Source organism: Arachis duranensis, chromosome 6, assembly GCF_000817695.3.
Source record: "Arachis duranensis cultivar V14167 chromosome 6, aradu.V14167.gnm2.J7QH, whole genome shotgun sequence".
Taxonomy (NCBI): domain Eukaryota; kingdom Viridiplantae; phylum Streptophyta; class Magnoliopsida; order Fabales; family Fabaceae; genus Arachis; species Arachis duranensis.
The window spans coordinates 104,469,155-104,489,503 of NC_029777.3; the positions used below are offsets into that span (position 1 = coordinate 104,469,155).

The 20,349-nt window shown below is 33.9% G+C and overlaps 2 protein-coding genes across 2 annotated transcripts; one reads left to right on the top strand and one right to left on the bottom strand.

Annotated features, from left to right (window-relative positions):
* Positions 1–9,955: 9,955 nt before the first annotated feature.
* On the top strand, positions 9,956–12,751 carry LOC107495362 (uncharacterized). The gene is made up of 4 exons (XM_016116497.3): positions 9,956–10,168; positions 11,251–11,373; positions 12,019–12,121; positions 12,216–12,751. The coding sequence occupies exons 1-4, from the start codon at positions 9,963–9,965 to the stop codon at positions 12,447–12,449; spliced, it is 666 nt and encodes a 221-aa protein (XP_015971983.1). The 5' UTR covers positions 9,956–9,962; the 3' UTR covers positions 12,450–12,751.
* A 707-nt stretch (positions 12,752–13,458) lies between these two features.
* Positions 13,459–16,512, bottom strand: LOC107495380 (adenine nucleotide transporter BT1, chloroplastic/mitochondrial). The gene is made up of 3 exons (XM_016116528.3): positions 15,632–16,512; positions 14,376–14,537; positions 13,459–14,264 (listed from the first exon to the last, which is right to left on the bottom strand). The coding sequence occupies exons 1-3, from the start codon at positions 16,238–16,240 to the stop codon at positions 13,791–13,793; spliced, it is 1,245 nt and encodes a 414-aa protein (XP_015972014.1). The 5' UTR covers positions 16,241–16,512; the 3' UTR covers positions 13,459–13,790.
* Between the last annotated feature and the right edge of the window lie 3,837 nt (positions 16,513–20,349).

A 20,349-nucleotide genomic window follows, 5' to 3' on the forward strand; every position in this document is an offset into this window, starting at 1 on the left:
AGTATTCCCGAAGACTTTCCCTTTTACTTGAACGAGCATTTGGTTGAAAGATTTCCTTTGTTTTGGTGTGCCGAGCCTTACCAGGCCCTAGATGTAGATGATAGGTTACTGGATGATGATATTGTCATGGATTTCTTGTTTAAGTCTCTGGATCCAAAGGGTTTGTTGTCAATTACTGAGATGTTAAAATGGGATACCAATAAGCAGGCTGTGTATGATCACATAGGTAATTGTGTTTTGTTATGTTTGTTTTGTGTTTCTACTTTTCTTTGTTCTTTCTGACTTGGTTGTTTGCAATTTTGCAGCTGAGAAAGCTCCTGCGATTACTACTGCAGGGTTGAAGTCATACTTCAACCAACGTAAGAAAAGTGAGAAGGAAGTTTCGTCTAATGTGGGGAAGGGGCCTGCTGCTATAGTAGCCCAGTATGGTCCTGGGCCGAAGTCTAAACGAAAGAGAGGTCAGGCTAAAGGTAGCCTTGCCGAGGTACTGGATGGTAAGGGAGAGTCATCGCTGATACTGCAAGTGGTTGAATCTGCTTATGAATCGCAAAAGAGACTTCATGGATATGATGAGAACGAGCATGGCAGATCTTTATGGGCAAAGCTCTATCCTTTTGGCGTTATGGCTGACGAGCTTTGCTGTTTTCCAGATGATATGAAGATGATTGATGAGGTTGGCCATGCTGGCGTTAGTCGATTTCTTCAGGTATGACTTAACTATTTGTGCTTGCTAAGTGTTCCTTCGTAGTGTTGCTTGTTTACTGAGTTGCTTTTCTTCTAGGTTATTGGTGCTCGGATGGTTGCCATTGGTCGGTCTCAGGAGCTTGCCTTAGAGCGGGAGGAAAAAGAGGCTACGCGTGTTGAAGAGTTATCTGGAATTATCCAGAAAAAGATGAAAAAATTGTTGAGTTGTCTTCCTCAATTGAGAAGAGAGAGCTTGAATTAGCTGAGGAGCGGAAACTGCATGAGGCTTCTTCAGAAAAATTGAAGAACATGGAGTCCGAGAACGATCAGTTGTCTTCTCGGATCAAAGAGTTAGAGGGTGGAGTCTATGAGGCTTTTTTGTTCAAGGTTTCGAGCGTGCTGTTTCTCAGGTTAAGGTGCTTTTTCCGGACGCTGATTCCTCGAAACTTGATGTTATGAAGGTGGTTGCGAATGGTGAGCTCGTGGATGATGAGGCTGTTGTTGGTAGTGGTAGTGAGGGGTCGAGTATTGGTGATAAGGTGGATTAGGTTTTAGCATTTGCTCTGTTTGTTTTGTATATGGTGTAGCAGGATTGCAACTTGTGGCTGTTTTGTCTTTATTGAACAGTTTCCTAGTATGGTAGTTATATTTTGGGTTCCGAGTATATAGCTCGGTTTGAGAATGACTTATGTTGTTGAATGAAATTTGATATTTCGATAAGTTATAATGGTATGTTGTTATTGAAAAACGATTGTATGTGTGTATTGAAGGTGGCAGGAGCCATCCTTTGTCTGATCTAATTGTCAATAAGGAGAGCTGAGGCTCTAATATAGGGCTTGTGTTTGAATGAGCTTTTAAGATTTCGCTTGAATAACTTGGTGATCTGAAAGCTCTTTCCTCCTCTTGCCGATGTGGTCGCTTGTCTGACTTTTGGGCCTCACGGAGTTCTTCAATCTCCATTTGACCTGCCGCCCTTTTCCGGAACTCTTCTAGCGTCTTAGGCTTTGTTATAGCGATGGTCTCCCGGAATTTTCCGGGCCTGAGGCCGGCTTTTAGAGCATGTAGGTGGACGGCCGGGTCCAAGTCCTGGATCTCTATAGTGGCATCTGCGAATCTGGTCATGTAGTCCTTCAAACTCTCGTGCTGGCCTTGCTTGATGGTGCCGAGGTAATCTGATCCATGTACGTATATCCTTGATGCAGCAAAATAGTCAATGAATGACCTGGCTAGGTCTTCAAAGGAGGAAATTGAACCTGCAGAAAGTTTAAAAAACCAGAGCAACGCAACGCCGTCAAGGTATGTAGGGAATGCTCGGCAGAGGACGGGCTCATTGTTAGGACCATTGAAGAACATCATTGATTGGAACTTCTTTACGTAGGCTCGGGGGTCCCCAAACCCCTTGTATGGTTCTAGTGCAGTGGGCAGTGTAAAGTTCTTTGGCATTTGGTAGTTTGTGATCTCCTCGGAGAAGGGGTTGTCGAGGGTGAGCTTCTCTTTTGGCGGAGTAATGTTTAAAGGATCTGTGGTACCTTGGGCCGAGCCTTTGGAGCTTTCTCCATTGTTCTGGGTTGATAGCTCGGCTATCCTTCGCACTTCTGCCTGAAGCTCGGCGATTCGAGCCAAGAGGTCATCCTGTGAGAGTTGTGGATTCTCCCTGTCAGCCATGTTCGAGGATCGGGAATCCTGCAAAATAGAGTAGAAGACTAAACAAAGGAGAAAATGGGGTTAGATGTATTCGGCCCCACGGTGGGCGCCAAGTGATTCGTCCGAACACTGGGTAGGCCGAGTTTAAGCGCTTCCGAGTAAGTCGTCAACAGAGAGGAAGAGCTTTATGTCGGCCAAGATCAAACACCGCGGCGGGAATACCTGCAAAAGATACTCCGACGCTCAAGTTAGTGATAATCTCGAGAGAGAATAATTAAGTGAGAGTGAATAAGTGAATATGAAAACTAGTAATGGAACCCTGGTTTTAGCTGAGAATATCAGTTCGGTTTTATAGGGATTGTTTTACCGTTTTCATGTGGATAAGTCCTAGTTTGTAGGTTGGTTATGATATTCTATTTTTATGTGATTCAGTTTGTTGAGTACATTTCTTATTTTTCGAATGGGTGAGGCCGAGTTCGTATGCTTACGTTCCGAGCTTACCGGGTTTCTGACGTGGCGCCGACCTTAGGTGCTTACTTACCGAGTATATCGGGCGACCGAGGATATATGTGATGTATCAAAAAGTATTTCAACATTATTCTGTAAAACTATTATAAATTTAGGATATTCAACCCACTCCTGGATGGTGCATTATTTAATTAACATGTGTAAAATACCTCTAATTTAACACCAATAATTATTGCAAAGTAATACAATAGTAACAAGAAATCTTACGGCTATAGAAAGTACGAAGTTCCAGTGCTCGGACCTACCTGGATCTGGCGTTTAGTATGTGAACAAAGATTAATCTGTACTTATTCATAAAAATGAGGTTGTTTCGTTTAAAGATGCTGTTTATATTCAGTGTTGTTAGGGTAGAAAGTCATCATGTTTTTGTCTAGAGGGCACCGATTCTTGATGAAGCTTTTCCTGTTATCCTTTATATACATCTAAAAACATTGTTCTTGTTTTTGGTGAAAAATATATTTAAGATATGTATGTTTGCAAGATTACGTCTCTTTATAAAATTGTAATTTATTTAAAAGAATATTATTATTTAGATTATTTTTTATTAATAATAAATATAAGTTTATTTATTGTAATTTTTTTCAATGTAATTAAATATTGTTTAAAAATTATTCATTATTCAATTTGAAAAAAAATTAAGAAATAAGTAAGATATTTAATTAATTAAATAATATTATTTAAATTCAGAAACTGACTAAAAATTAAAAATTTTAAAAACAAATAATATTTCTTTTTTTTTTTATAGTTATTACTTATTAGAGTATATAAGAACAAGATTCGGTGCGACGTTCAGTATGTGAACAAGGATTAATCTGCACTGTTCATAAAAATCAGGTTCTTCCCCTTGAAGATGCTGTTTATCTTAAATTTAACACTAGACAATTTTAATATACTAAATTAATAAATTACAATTTTTTAAATAATAGACATCATATTTAAAAAATATAACAATAATAAACTTATATATTTTTAAAAAATAATAACTTATTCTCTAATTTTATTTTTTATAAAAAATACTTTGGTAAAAAGAGATTAATNTTCACAATCCACAATATAATCATGGGATATTATTTTAAAGATAATTACTGGTCATTATAAAATTAAAATTTGATTAAAGATTTGAAGTGAATAGATTAACCATTTGTAAAGAGGAGGAATGTGGATGTGTACTAAGGGGAGTAGTTGTTACGCGACCTTATGAGATATTAAGTGTTTTTTTAGTTAGAATTAGAACATAATAAGTTTCGGTTTTTTTTTTTTATTCTTAATTTGCGTTGTCAGTTATTTTTTTAGTGGGAGTACGTACTCCTCATCTAGCGCCCGACGCTCTGCTAGGGTTTTATTGCGCCGCCTCCATGGTTACACCTTTCTTTGTCTTTTCTTCGTCAAACTCTTTTCCATCGTCTTCTATTTTTTATTCTCTTCTTAATTTCTTTTCCACTTAGCTCCCTAATTTTTGTTTTCTCTCCCAATTTATTGCTCTTTTAATTCATTTCATTTTCTAATTCACTCATTCCATATATCTTATGTCTCTTTAGAATCATTGAATACCAATTCTGATTTTCTCTACACCATGAGCAACAAATCAGAGACTCAGAACTCTCATATAATTGCTATGACGGTGGAGGGTGCCAGCCTTCAAGTGGCACCCAAAGAAATATGAAACTGCTCTCGTGGAATTGTCGGGGTTTGGGGAGACCCCTGACAATCCACAATCTTAAAGGGATTTACAAATCCTACTCCCCCGAGGTTGGTTTTATCTGTGAAACAAAAAATCAATCTCGACAAGTTGAAGGAAAACTAAGATCTTGTGGTTTCAAGGAATGGTTTATTGTAGATTCGGATGGATTATCAGGGGGTTTGGCAATGGCATGGAGGGATGGTTGCACTGTTCAGATTTTACAGCATGGTAGATTTTTCATTGCGGCATCAGTTCTGACAGCTGGTTCTAATGATCCCTATGGTGTTCTAGGTGTTTATCTCAGTTCAAATGATCAACATAGAATAGCTCAGTTTGCTGAATTAACTTCAGTCACGCAACAGTTTGATGGTAAGGTTGTGTTAATGGGTGATTTTAATCCAACAGTTCGATGGTAAGGTTGTGTTAATGGGGGATTTTAATGCCATTTCTAATCAATTGGAGAAAGAAGGTGGGGGTGCTAAATCTCCTTCTTCTATTGAAACGTTTAATAGTTTTATTGATGATAATTTCCTGATTGATATTGGTATGGTCGGAAGACCATTCACTTGGTCAAATAGACGGAGGGGTGATGAGTTGATACAGGAAAGACTGGACCGATTCCTGGTAGGAGTTGATTGGCAGCAACTCTATCCCAATGCAACGGTTCTTAGACTGTCAGAATCAGGCTCGGATCATGCCCCTCTTCTCCTAGACTCTAATCCGAGAACTGAAAAATCTAAACGCCGATTCAAATTCCAAGAAAGATGGTGTTCCAATGATGAAATACGCCAGATTATTAGAGAAGTTTGGCATGAACAGATTAATGGTTCAGCCATGTATATCCTAGCTCAAAAAATAAAGCGTTGTCGGCATAAGATTGTCAAATGGCAGCAAGAACACAGATCTAATTCGAAGGTGGAGATTGATTTACTACAGTCGGAATTAGAGGAACTTCGTTTAGTAGGAATTCATGGAGGCGACATCATTTCAGAAATAGAGGACAAACTTGAAAAAGCATTGCAAAATGAGGAATCTTATTGGAAAGATAAGTCTAGAGTCAAATGGCTCAAATCTGGTGATCAGAATACAGCTTTCTTCCATCAGAATTTAGAAATCGAACCCGAAGGAATAGAATTTGGCAACTAACTGGCAATGATGGTGAAGTGGCTACTTCAAATGCTGGTATTGCTTCTGTGGCTGAATCTTATTTCAAGGACATCTTTTCCTCCACTTGTCATGAGAATCCTGAACCTCTGTTTACTGATTTTGAACCTAAGGTTACAGCTCACATGAACCGTAGGCTTCAAAGACCAGTGACTATGGAGGAAGTGAAACGCGCAACATTTAGCATTCATCCTCAAAATGCCCCAGGAGATGATGGTATGACAGCAAAATTTTTTCAAAGCTTCTGGAACATACTTAGTGGTGATGTGTTTCGAGCAGTTAAGAGCTTCTTTTCTGGGGGCAGAATCTTGAAGGGTTTTAACCACACTCAAATCCGTCTTATTCCCAAGATTTCTGATGCTAAAGATATGACTCAGGTAAGACCAATAAGCCTATCTTCAGTCTTTTACAAGATTATCTCCAAAGTATTTGTACATAGACTTCAGGGTATGATGAATAGACTAATTAGCCATACGCAGAGTGCTTTTATTAAAGGCAGATTAATCTCTGATAATATCCTAATTGCTCACGAGTGTATGCATTACTTGAAGAACAAAAAAAGGAGACTCGAAAATGAAATGGCGCTAAAATTAGATATGAGTAAGGCATATGATAGGGTGGAATGGCACTTTCTTTGGTTTATATTGGAGAAGTTTGGTTTTGACTCTCGATGGATCATGTGGATTCGAGAATTAGTGACAACTGTTTTTTATTCTGTTATTGTGGAAGGACAACCTTATGGTTTCTTCAAACCAAATAGAGGTATTCGACAAGGAGATCCTCTATCCCCCTATCTTTTTCTTTTTTGTGCAGAAGGTCTCTCCTTCTTGCTACACAAGGCAGAACAAAACAGACTAATTCAAGGTCTTCAGATACATAGGCGATGTCCCAAGGTCAACCACCTCCTGTTTGCTGATGATTCCATTTTATTCTGTAAGGCTAGTCCTGAAGCATGTTCAAATATCCTGCATTTATTGAATTCTTATGAAAGCATCAGTGGCCAGAGGGTAAATCTTAATAAATCTGCTGTATTCTTTAGCCACAACACTCCGTCCACTACTCGTACACTACTGGCTAACTCTATGAATATTAATCATATTGGGGCTCAGGATAAATACCTTGGTTTGCCTTCTACAGTCTCTAAATCGAAAAAGGCTTCTTTCAGTATGATCAAAGAAAAGGTTCGGAAAAGAATCCAAGGGTGGAAGCGCAATCTTCTTTCGTCAGGTGGTAGACACATATTGCTTAAGGCAGTGGGAGAAGCTATTCCTATTTATACATTGTCTTGCTTCAAGTTGCCTGATGGTTTAATTTCGGAAAGGTTCTGAAAGGAGGATGGCTTGGATTAGCTGGGACACTATGACTCGCCCACGAAAAGAAGGAGGCCTTGGATTTAAAGATCTCAGAATCCAAAATCTGGCGCTTTTAGGCAAACAGTTTTGGCGACTTGTAACACAGCCTACTTCCTTATTATCCAAAATCTTAAGAGGTAAATAATTTAGCAATGGTAATGCTATAACGGCAGAAATTGGAGTCTTACCTTCTTGGGGATGGAGGAGCATACTGGAAGGCCGAAAGATTGTTGAAAAAGGTCTGAATTGGGCTGTGGGTACTGGTGAGGATATCTGAACCTTTGAGGATCCTTGGCTGCCTCCTCCGTATCCTTTAATGATTTCTGACATGCCAAATAGACAGGTTATTTCTAAGTTATTTCCAAGAGTTAAAGATCTAATTACTGAAGATAGAAATTGGAATCAGAATCTCATTCAAGAACTATTTCCCCAAGACGTTGCAAACAGGATTTTGTCAGTTAAAATTCAGCAGAGTAGGGACAAATTACAATGGGATTTGAACAAATCCAAGCAATATGATACAGCTTCATGTTACAGAATTGGCTATTTATTTTACCATCCGCCTCTGGAGCTTTGCCCTAATTATATGCAACAGAAAAAGCCGTGGATTGATCTATGGAAGTTGAACTTGCCTCACAAAATTAAGCTATTTATTTGGAAAGCTCTCCATGGCCGACTTCCGGTGCTTGCTCAGATTCATCACCGCATCCCATCTATATCACCAATATGCCCTTGCTGTCATGAAGCAACCGAAACAGTCACTCATTGTTTGATCGATTGCTCTAGAATTAAAGACGTATGGTCTCAGAGTTATCTTCGTGACTGTCTTCCCCCTCAGAGTTCTAACGACTTTTGGACATGGTGGACTGCATCAACAGAGATACTTAACCCGTTGAAGAATGCTGACCGTAATCCTCAATTGCTTGCCATCATTTGCTGGAACTGTTGGAAAGCTCCCAACCAGTTGATTTTTGAAGGTTCTACTTCTATGCCGTCTGCCATTCTAGCAAGCTCTGTCAAGTTGCTCCGTAAAATCCAAAGAACTCCCAGTTTAGGTCGTCATCTCCATGAGACAAGCTCTTAGGTGCATTCAATTTGATTTATCATTATTTCTTCTTTAAGATTTTTCTTCGTTTTTCGACCACGCACCGTTGGATGAATACCTTCAGTGTAGTGTTTTTGAGAAATCCCCACCTTTTATTATGCTGTCCTGCTTTTGGACACCTTTCTATTTTATTTTTTAATAATTAATGAAATATAACCTACTATCTTTGGAAAAAAAAGTTATTTTATACAAAATTTGAATTGAGCCTAGAGCGTCAAAGTAAGGTGAGAACATAATAAGTTTCTGGTGTTTTTGTTTGCAAGAGGAGATGGTTAGTTGTAAGGCATGTGAATTTTGGGTTGCTAACTAAGTGATTAATCACTTGAAATTATAGCTGTATATATGTTTGACCAAACCGGATTCAGTTAGAACCGAATCTAACCTAAATGTTCTATAAAATCTAATTTAGATATTTGAATGAAGGCCTGCATTAATTCCAAAAGAATTTTGTAATATATTAAATCGAATTGATTCGATACATAATTAGCGTATACATTTTATCTAATAAATTAATAAATATTTATCTTTAAAAATTATACCAAATAAAAATAATATACCCAAATATAAAACAATACACTGATAAGATTTTGGATTGAGTCGATGTTGAACACTAAACTAAATTAATTTGAGGTCCATCGAGATATTTGTATAAAAAATGAGTAAATAATTATTTTTTTTTGAAAAAGAGTAAGTTATTTTATTTTAAATAAAATAAAATATTTTGTCTAAATTTAGGACTATATAAAAGAAAGTGGAGTTCTTCTATTCTTCGCTTAAACATTAGCGAGGTACAGTAAAAAGAATGAAACTAAAAAAAGTAAAGTTAGAATTAAATTAGGATTTCAGCATATAAGTTTAAAAGTTCCTGATTTTGTTTAATAGCAATTGCCAAAAGTTCTTCAGGATTCATAGATTGACGTTCGAACACCTTCTTACACCTTTCTTTTCTTATATGCCAGCAATAATCAAAGCAAAACGGAATCCATAACCCGAGACAGCAATTTGGAATCTCTACCAATCAAAAAGGAGATGCAGTTCGAATTTGGAGTCAGTGCGCTATTGGATTCTTGCTCCAAGTTTATGAAGCATCTGGACAGTTGAAGATGCAATGTAACAAGGATTCTGGTTCAGCATTGCAAATGAAACAAGTTGGTAAAGTACTTGGGAATCGCTGAGCTGCATGACAAGGAGTTTTTCATGGAGGGACTTCCACCCGAATACCTGAATCTTGTGTGGAATTGTCAGACTCTAAAAGAAATTTCAAATTTTCAGTTGTTGCATAATATTTGGACAAAATTCTAGAAAAATATAGTGAAAAAGGTAAGCAATTTTATAACCTGAAATTACATCATATATATTGGATCTGTTGACTGTACATTAAATTTTATTCTCCCCTTCTCCTGATACTATAGATAGAATTCTTTGGACAATATCTTGAGAGAATATTAAATTAGTTAGGAACTAATTTCATTACTTATATACAGAAAACAAATCTCGAACTAAGAAGATTGAATATCCAGTTTAAGATTGACTTATAAGAACTGGTATTGAAAATAGATATGAAGGTAGGAACATAGATCGAACAGACCTTAATTTTTGTTGACAAAATAAATTTTTAAATATCAACCCTATTTAACAAATATTATGGTCTATTTTGTCGAAATTAAATTTTTTTAATGCTAAAATAACTATTTTCTAAAAAAAAAATGTATACCTTGGGCCATATTTTAATTATTTATTTTTAAATTGATCCAGTCCGTCAATCAAAACATTGAAAAGAATCCAATCTGAACTGAAGGGTTTTATGGTAAAACCGCAAAGTCTTCCTGACGAGTTTGCTTCTTCACTTTCCAAACACGAGAGTTCAGAGAACATTTCAGAAAAGAGGAAGAAGAAGAGGAAGGAGGCGCTAAAAATGTCGTTTATGAGAGGAAATTTGCTCTCTAAAACTAGAAAGCTCGTCAAGGGAATGGCCAAGGCCGAACCCCTCTGGCTCAAAGCCATGGAAGAGTCAGTTACTTTCTCTCTTCCTTTCTTATTATTCGGATTTATGTTTGAACCCTGATTTTGGATTCAATCTCTTCAACCACTGCAATTAATTGGGCATCTAACATGGCTTCAGTCAAATATTTTGCTTTCAGATTTCAGTTTAGATTGTAAATTTATTTATGTATTTATTTATTTTTTCTGGCTGGGAACAATGTTATTTGCTGGGAAATTTTAAAGGGGTGCGATGCAAATCATTCAATTTCAACGCATGAATAATTAGGACATGCATTGAAGATGTGTTTGTTCATGATTATATACTCAACGCCCTAGCTTAAAGAAACAATCATATTAACCCTGAGGCATAGAAGGCATTGTAATAGCTAGGAAAATTACTAAACAATGGAAGCTTTAACATGGCTGGACTCATAATTCTTGTCAAATTTAGGGTTTTTTATATCAATCATGAGAAGCCTTGTGCATTTCATTTCATATTATTGTTTAATGTTATGATTATTTTCTTTTTTCATTCTCACTGAATCAATGTAAGCATTTTTAGGTTGGTTATTATTTACTTAATTCTTCAAGTTGTGCGATACCAATCTTCTAATGCTGTAGAGGCAGAATCTTGCCTTAGGCAGTTTAGTTATGTTCGATAAAGGATTTCAGAGGCCCCAGTATTTAAGAAAGTATCAAATGCAGAATAGTCATTAAGCTAGAGAGGTAGAGGGAAGCTTAAGAAAATTATAAGGAAAATTATTTATAAAAAATTAAATTTAATGGTTTGAAGTTTGAACATGGTTATGATTCACAATAGAGTAAGTGTATCTAATGGAGGGTAGTCTTATAGCTAGAGATAGAGAATGAGACATAGGAAATTATATGGGAATGTTATTGAAAAACTTTACATATAAGTTGTTTAGACATGGATATGATTCACAAAAGAGTATTTTGACGGCATTTGATCCATGTAGTTCATTCCACCTAATGAGACAAAGCATAGCTGTTGTTATCGTAGTTGTAGTAGTGTTAATATTTTTCATGGTCATTTTTTTCCCCATAAGGGTGACCACTTTCCTGTATTCTCTTCTGACTGTGTTTACTAGAGCTCCACCAGCAACATTTCCTCGAGCAGAGGGGAAAATTCAAACCATTACTCTTCCTGAGGATGCCTACGTGAAGAAATTTTACAATAAATATCCGGATTCGAAATACCATGATCCAATCAAGTATGCCATTTTTCTCCTACCTCTATGTATCCAGTTACAATATTCAAGCATCAATCGTTCTTTGTGTTGTCGTGTGATGTACTGCTATCTTGATGAGTTTGGTTTCTACAGTGTGATATGTATGATGTGGTCATGAGGGGACTGAGTAGCTAAATATGCATTGTTGAACTAGTCATGTTGTGAACAGTGTCAGCCAAGCCAATAGCCTGTTCGCAACTTTGCACTTGAACAGTATGAAAGAGTCTATAAGTCTTTATGGGCTGCTATCTGATTATTTTGTGCTTTCTTATGTTTTATGATAGTTGTGTGGTCCTCAAACCTCAAGTGCTATTTTTCCAATACAAATATGGCATGGTTCACATTGTTTCTCAAGTTATGTGTTAGCGTTATTGTTAATCTGTGCCCGTACATACATAAAAAAGGGGATTAAGTTATGCTGGTTTTAGCAATTTTCTAAGAATCCTAAATCCGTCATTGGTATATCTTTTAAATACTTCTAAAGAGTAATGTACTGTAAAAATTTCAAGTTAACTCCATTTTTGTCATGAAGGCTTGTACGTAGCATAGCCCTTGTCTGCATGTCTATGCTATTTAGCATCAAATGTTGTAGTCAATGATTCCTTTGTATGTGTAATGTTGGAACAGGATATCTGCTTTTGATCATCCTCCATCACGTATATATGCCTTGAGGGTTCTTGAGTTGAAAGAGCAGGGCATAAATGAGGAACAAGCAATGGCTGTAGCTGATGTATGTAACCTGAAATTTCCTGCATATGATCATTCTACAATCTGTTTTCTCCCTTTTGTCCTCTAATGGTTAGTTGAAATTTCTTCTTTCTTAGATGGAATATCTGGCAGAGAAGAAGGAAAAGAAGAAAGCATATGCTCGCTTGAAGCAAATTGCACGTCTTCAAGGAAAGAAACCTCCTCCAAACCCATATCCAAGTGCCATCAAGGAGATACAAGCCGAGGAGAGGAAATACGTTCGTGATCGTTTCCACAATCCCAAGATACGCGAAATTCTGGAGCAACAAAAAGCGGAGGCAAACCAAAGATTTGGAGATAGTGGTTGGTAATGTATAGGCTAAGTTACAACGTATTGAGACTTTATCTCTTGATCAAATGAGAGCTATAACAATAATATTGGCCAATTAGCTACTGGAGTGCATGCCATAATATTAAAGGTGGGATTATCATTTGTCGCATTAGGTTGAATGCACTAAGAAATTGTGTCAAAATTTTATTCAAGCATCATTCTACCAACAAAAGTGTTTAGTTGCAAACCTTTACTATTAGTTAAGGTTCTGTTAGCTATCTACTTTGTTGTTGATTTGTCCGTTAAGTGGTTTGTTTATGTTGGATTTTGTTTGCATAAATATGAACATTTTTCTGTCATAATTCAACATTAAGGATCTGTTAAGTGGTTTGGAAATATTTGCCAATATTTTTGGAGTTTGGCAATGTTATAAATTTTGGAGTTTGGCAATGTTATATAGCATTCTTTTTAGCAGTTTCATCTAGTAAGATTGAAATTCTAGTGCAAATAGTTAGATTCATTTGTAACATTTGAAAGTTCAACCTTCACAGTTTATAGCATTGTAAAATACTCAATCAGTCATTACAACTTATGAACGGAAAAAAAACGAGAAAGGGATCTCCAAACCATTCGAGCAATGTGTGCTGTGTCAAAACATAATTTCTTCTAAAAATGATTTCATAGGAAACTATTATTATTTTTGGGCATAATATACCTTCCATTATTATCTTGTAGACATATCATGCTACACCAAATATATATACCATTTACATGGTTGAATATAAAAGTAACTTCTACTTTAAAAAATCTTTTGAGAAAAGCTCATTCAAATAAGGGTCTATAGCAGAGAAGAGATGAAATTTCTCCACAAAACAAAAATATATCTTAGTTCCAAGTAACGAGAAATAAAATTAAAATCGATGCCAGCATCCATTTCTCTGACAATTAAGTTGATGTCCTGATATTTCAAGGACCAATTTTCACCTGTAACAATTATTATTTTAAGATTCAAACTTTAGTGGGAAGCTAAAAATAACAGACAAGAGAAATGAAAAACTCCATCATGAACATGATAGCACAACCACCCTTTATCCTTTTGGGTCTTTTACACCGTAACAATGAGCAGTTAGTAAGAAACCAAGTACTGACTACCAAATATAGTTAGGTGCCACTAGAAATGATTGCAAAACACAAGCCATAATTCCATTCTCAATTGCCTATCAAAACTGAATAGAGGATCAAAAAGAATCCAATAATCTAAAAGAAATCTAAGATAATTTAACCAAGTACTCATTTGAAGGGGAAAAAATTGCACCTCTTCCTCTTAATAGCAATCGTAGGCCATTGCTTTATAAGCCTTAGATAGCTAAATAAACTCATTCTATTCTTCATCATCATCCTCTACTAGTATCCTCTTGCAAGCTTCATAGCACATGAAAGAGATACCTGCAGCTGGCACCAACTTCATGCAGCTAGGTCCCAACCCTCGATACAATCCTTGAATACCTTCTTGTTCAAGTATGCTTGCAAGGGCATGAACAACATTCTTGTAAACTTGCCTTCCACTGAGTGCCCCCACTTGCATATGCTTGCGAGCCACTTCGAGTGGAAAAGTTGCACTACTCGATATGGCACCAGCAGCGGATCCTATCAAGAGTGTTTCAATGTTTCCAATCTTGTCTTGTTTGAAGATTTTCTTGTATGCTTTTCTTAATGTGTCATATGCAAAGTAGTTGGTGGCAGAATATGGAATTACACCAATAAGACTTGGGGCGAGTCCTCGATAAAGTTCACCAGGACCTTCTTGTTGAATTATTTTCAAGAATGCATCGACTAAACCATTATAAACACCTCTCTGCAAAATCACCAACGCAGCTTAAATTTTGTTTCCAATTTTCAGTAAGATGCTTAGAAGATACATATTGAAAAGGAAATCACGCTCTGGTTTGATTTTATATGTGCGCACCTGGATGGTTAGTCGAGTTTTGACCAACTCTAGAGGATATGTGCATATAGTTGAACTAACTCCGGCACAGGCACCTGCAATCAATGATGCAGGAATAGGAAGCATGGCCTGCTCCCCAGGCTTTGGTGACAGATTCTTGTTAACTGTGTCATAAGCAAATAGCTGTGCAGAAACAAATGAAATATAATGAGACAGATGAGCATTAGTGCAAGAGTAGATTTGATCACTATTAAAAGACAACAACTCTTTTCAAGATGTGAATTGTTAATATATAAAAAAACGGGTCACAGAAGAAAATGCTTGAAACAAGCATAACTTGTCATTGTTTGAAAGATGAATTTTTATCTTTTTAAAATTTTATTTAAAGAGTAAACAAAAGATAAAGAGATTCTATGCTTTTCTTTTCTGAAAACAAAGCATATTCTCTTAAATGCAAATATGGGACTTCTCATCATGGGTAAGATTTTGGTATTCCATCACTAAAATAAATTAACCAAGCTCATCATGCCACCCCCACCAAAAAAACAAATCTACAAAGACCAAATAGCTACACCAAAATACAGCCAACCAAAGTGATAAACACTTCAGTTTATGCTGAAAATAAAAGGCAATAAACCTCATTAAAAGACATGAAAACTATGGAATCTAGTGAAGAGCATTAAAGGAAAAAGATTCTAAGCTACTTAAATTAAGTGATCATGGATGCATTAGAGACAAGTTGCACTTTGACCTTTCTAAAGGGCCATCTAATATGCTTAAACACTCGTCTGACTTGAGGCAGTGGATCCTCTCAATTCGAAAATCCACTTGGCCCCTTCAAGTCATATGGATTTTCATGGTTAATTGACAAAATGGCCATAGCATAGATGTACAAGACCAGCTTCAGGATTTGAGGTAATAAAGGAGATGCAACATATAAAATTGAAAGTTAGGCATAACATTTTGACAGTAAAACATTCAACTACTTGTAACAAATATGTATAGCATAGTAGCACATGCTACATGAATTGAAGGCTATAACAAACATCTATACTAAGTAGAAAACCTTTAGATATAGATTACTTCACAAACTACCTATTAGTATTATCATTCAGATGAATTATTCTACTATTCATTGATAAATTTTTTTATCATACATATAGCTAACCAACAAATACTCATTCAATTTCTTACAGATACAACAAATTGATCTTAAAACTTATAACTAACAACTACATACAACAAAAAGCATTGAAAATGCATAATATATTTATTACCTCAATAGCCTTGCTAGGAGCAACCCTGATGACATTGACAAAATTACCCCTGAACAATCCCTTCCAGCCATCAGTCTTCATGATATTCTGAAACACCTCACCTGTTGAATGGCCACTACTCCCAACCATCAAATGAGTTCTTATTGTCTCCAATGGCGCCACGCAAGTTCGCGAAATTGCACCCGCGAATGCACCACTAATCAACCTCCTCAGTGAAGGGTTCTTCACCTTAACCTTCATCTTAACCCCAAAAAACCCAGCCTTTTTCTTCTTCCCCTTAACACCTTCCTCTTCCTCCATAACTAACTCCTCCGATTCAGAAACAATCTTCACTTTCCCTTCTGAATGCACGTACTTCACGTACAACTCAGTGCAGGGGATTCTGACTCCATTGTTGCTTCCTTGGGAATCAGAAGAGGGAGAAGGTGTAGGGTTTGGTGCACCAAACCCCATTCCCATTTGACCTACGCTAGCGAACAATCCACCAGGGTTGTGAGCCCATTCAGAATGAGAAGAACCTAAACCGGAAACAGAGAGAAAAAACCAATCATTTTGTTTTCGGTTATCATCATCGTGGGGAAATTGCTGAATTCCTCTTCTTCCACCCATGAATTGATGAACCTAAAACCTTGTGTGACAAAACCAGTTATTCCTTTCCTCCCCAGTTCCAAAGGTTTAATAAATAAATAAAATAATTAAAAAAAAAATGATTTTAGCTTGGAAGGGTTGGAGAAAGAGAGGGATATTAAGAAGGAAAAAGTGTTAAATGGGAAAGGCGATGAAAACGAGATATAATAATATAAGGTGGCGGCAGCTACAGAGAGGTGTTAGGTGAACGTGAATCTTTCTTAGCGTAGCGCTGCTCTCTCTCTCTCTCAAGTGCTCAACACATCAGAGAGAGTAGTAGAAATGTGGATCTGTCTTATGCTATTTATACTTGCAAATTTGATTGATTCATGTACTTTATTTCGTTGTTACTTTTATGTTGTATCGATATCATATGATTTTTTTTCTTTCCCCATTTTTGTTAAAATAAATAAATTAAAGCAAATTTATCATATTATTAGTTATAAAAAAGGATTTCATGAAATGTTTTTATTTGATGTGAACGTTTTCTTAATTCAAAAAATTAAAATTAGAGGACCAATCCCTGTTATTTTTTGGTTTGGTTGGAAGTCTGGGTTGGTGTAACGAAGTTTGGGAAGTGAATTCAAAGAGAGATATTCTTCTTTATTTGACATACTTTGACGTGTTTTGTACCTAATTTTTTTTAATAAAAAATATTATTTGTACACTAAAATTAGTGATCAATATATTTATGTATAAATATATGTGTGATTTAATTTATTTTTAATATATATTTATATTATAATATATATTTTATACTGATAACTGAATTTAGTATACACGTAATATAACCATTTTTTTTTTACTCTGTCCTTAGCTAATTTGATGTCGCTGTCTCAGATTTTAAGGTTAATTTTTTATACTTTCTAGTTTCTATACATTAAGTAATTGGCTTACGTTTAATAATATATTAAAGATTTACAGAGTGTTTAGAAATTCCTTAAAATTTAATTTTTATAGAAATTTAATTTAATTTAATTTTTTTTAAATCAATTTCGATTAAATAGGTCCGATTTAGAATTTTATTCTATTGAGATTTTTTTTTATCGAAAATATGGAGATTCGAATTAGCAATCTTTTAAATAAGTATAGAAAAATAATGTCATTTGAACTATAATTTATTGACTATTCTATTGAGATTTTATTTAAAATTTAAAATATTTAAAATATTCTTATAATTTAATTACTTCTTTTTTACTTTTATCACTCATATCCTCTCAACAGTTCCTATCTTTCAACACACACTCTGTCTTCTCTTACTTTTTTCGTTCTCTTTCCTTTCCTTTTTTTTTCTTCAAATCACTTAGTGCATGTTTGGGTGCTATTATTTTGTTAAAAAAATCCTTTTAGATGAAAAAAGATTTTTTTTAATTTTTTAACGTGTTTGACAAATTTCTAGTAATAAAAATAAAAACACTAGTAAAATAAAAAAAGATATTTTTTGAGAAGCTGTAATTTACATCTTTTTTTAAAAGATCTTTTTTCCTTAACAAAAGGATGTTTTTCATGTAATAAATAAACAAAAAAGTACTTTTATATTGTTATACCCAAACATAATTGATAGATAAAAAGACATTTTTACATGAGATATCCAAACATAAAATTACTTTTACTTCTCTATAAGATCTTTTTTTTAAAAAAAAGATAACTCAAAAAAAGATATTTTCTTAAAAGCTCACCTAAACAAGCCCTTAATATAATATATACCTATTTTTTTAAAAGGATCTACTATGTAAATCTATAAAAATTATTCATACGTATAAATATTATGTGTTTAACTTAGATTAATGATACTAAATATTTGCCAATACGTCTTAATTGCTAAACATTTTATTATTTAAATATGATGTTATATTAATAAAAGATAAAGTTGTCTATTATAAAACTTTTATTTGGTAAGTATTCCAAATATCGGAATCAATTCAATTTTATAGTTTTACTAATTCATTTCAAATATTAGAATTCAATTTTATACTATTAAAAGTTTTTACACAGGCCGTAAAATATAATTTTTATCTCTAAATTTTGTCAAAAATTTTAAAATTATTTCTAAATTTATTTTATTTCAATTTTGTTTTTGAATTTTTTGAATTGAATCAAATGTATTCTTGATAGCTAAATTTTTAAAAAGTTTAAGACTAATCCGGTAATAATATATGATAACTATGTCTAATTTATTTGTGTTGAAAGTTGTTCTCGTAAATCATTGCTAAATTAATCCTAAATTTTTTGAAAAATTAGTCGCTAGATGTTTAAAAATTTTTGGAATAAAATTTAAAAATATTTTAAAAACTTTTAACAAATTTTAAAAATAAAAAATATACTTTATTCTTTATTAAAATACTTGAAAATTGTGCTAGCATTACGATAGAAAAATACTTTGTGTTAAAACGATAACGTTAAGAAGACAAAAAAAAAATCCAAACTTATCTTATTTAATTAGATAAAATATACTTTTTGTTCCTGAAATTTGACAAAAGTTTCAAAAATACCCATAAGTTTTATTTTATTTCAATTTTGTCCCAAAAATTTTCGATTTGTATCAAATATACCCCTAACGGCTAATCTTTTAAAAAATTTAAGACCAATTCAAAAATAATTTCATAAGAACAATCCTCAACACAAGCAAATCAAGCATAATTTTCATGCATTATTGTTAGATTGGTTTTAAATTTTTTTAAAAATTTAGCCGTTAAGGGTATTTGATGCAAATCGAAAACTTCTGGGACAAAATTGAAATAAAATAAAATTTAGGGGTATTTTTTAAATTTTTGTCAAACTTCAGGGATAAAAAGTATACTTTACCCTATTTAATTTTTAAGGTAAAGTACTAAATTGGTTTCCTAAGTTTGGGCGTAATCCTGTTTTGGTCCTTAAGGTTTAAAATATTCTATTTGAATCTAAAAAGATTTCATTTAGCTTCAATATAGTCCACCATGGGGTCAAAGTTAAATAATTAACGGAATCTCTTACATAACAGCAATACAATAATAAGATCGATAATTTGAAGAACAAGTACAAGCTCCAGAGACACAAAATCAGCCGTGGATGCATCAATATATTTATTTATCATTCTCTTTAGTTATATAGAAAATATTTCATTTAAATTATAAGAAAAATGATAAATAAATCTATTGATGTATCTACGGTTGATTTTGTGTCTTTGGAGCTTGTATTTGTTCTCTAGATTTTCGATCTTGTTCTTGTATTACTGTCATGTAGGACATTCCGTTAATTATTTAACTTTAACATCACGGTAAGACTACATTGAATCTAAATGAAATTTTGTTTGATTCAAATAGAGCACTTTAAACCTTAAAGATCAAAACAGAATTATACCTAAACGTAGAAGATCAATTTAATATTTTGTCCTAATTTTTTATAATTATTGTAATAATTAATAAAAATTAAATAAGATAAATTTTTACTGCTTTTAACTAATTTAGTAATTTAGGTAAGTATATTTTTGGTATTTAGATAAAGATGATTTGATAATAAAAAATGTTATGAAAAAAAAAATCAGCACCAAATCAATTACTAAAATAATAATGTGATCTTAAAAAGAAAAAGTATAACCAAAAAGGGAAGAAACTATTAAATTGGATTTTATTTTGAAAAATATAAAAAATAACCGGAAATCCTATGACCGGAAAAGGAAAGAAATATTGAATTGGATTTTAATTTTTTTTAAATAACAAATAATTCTTTTGGGTATATACATATGAAGAATTTAATTTTCGTTCATTATTAACATAAATTTTTTTTTACAAACAACCAATTATATATTAGTACATCAATAAAAATAGTTAACTTTAAAACTTATAAGTTATAACTTATAAAATTATGCAAAAATTTGATTAAATAATCATATATAGATATAAGAAAGGCAGAACGAGTCAAACACGCCGTGAAAAAAGGTTGGACTAAAATTTAAAACCCGCAAAATAAAAAAAACGTGCAAAACTTGTACAGTCAAATTCACATATTTCTGTGTGACCAAAAAAAAAATTCACATATTTCCGTAGAGAAGAGAAGATCGGCCGATTAAGCCAAAAGTTTTTTTTTTTTTAACAAAAGATTATTAGTGCTAT

Bases quoted from the DNA above. Each gene is read 5' to 3' on its own strand.
- LOC107495362 (XM_016116497.3), top strand. From the start codon at position 9,963: ATGGTAAAACCGCAAAGTCTTCCTGACGAGTTTGCTTCTTCACTTTCC. The intron at 11,374-12,018 runs GTATGCCATTTT...ATGTTGGAACAG, and splicing joins AAATACCATGATCCAATCAA to GATATCTGCTTTTGATCATC. The intron at 12,122-12,215 runs GTATGTAACCTG...CTTCTTTCTTAG, and splicing joins AAGCAATGGCTGTAGCTGAT to ATGGAATATCTGGCAGAGAA.
- LOC107495380 (XM_016116528.3), bottom strand. From the start codon at position 16,240: ATGGGTGGAAGAAGAGGAATTCAGCAATTTCCCCACGATGATGATAAC. The intron at 14,538-15,631 runs GTAATAAATATA...GTTTCTGCACAG, and splicing joins CTCCTAGCAAGGCTATTGAG to CTATTTGCTTATGACACAGT. The intron at 14,265-14,375 runs GTGCGCACATAT...GTGATTTTGCAG, and splicing joins AAACTCGACTAACCATCCAG to AGAGGTGTTTATAATGGTTT.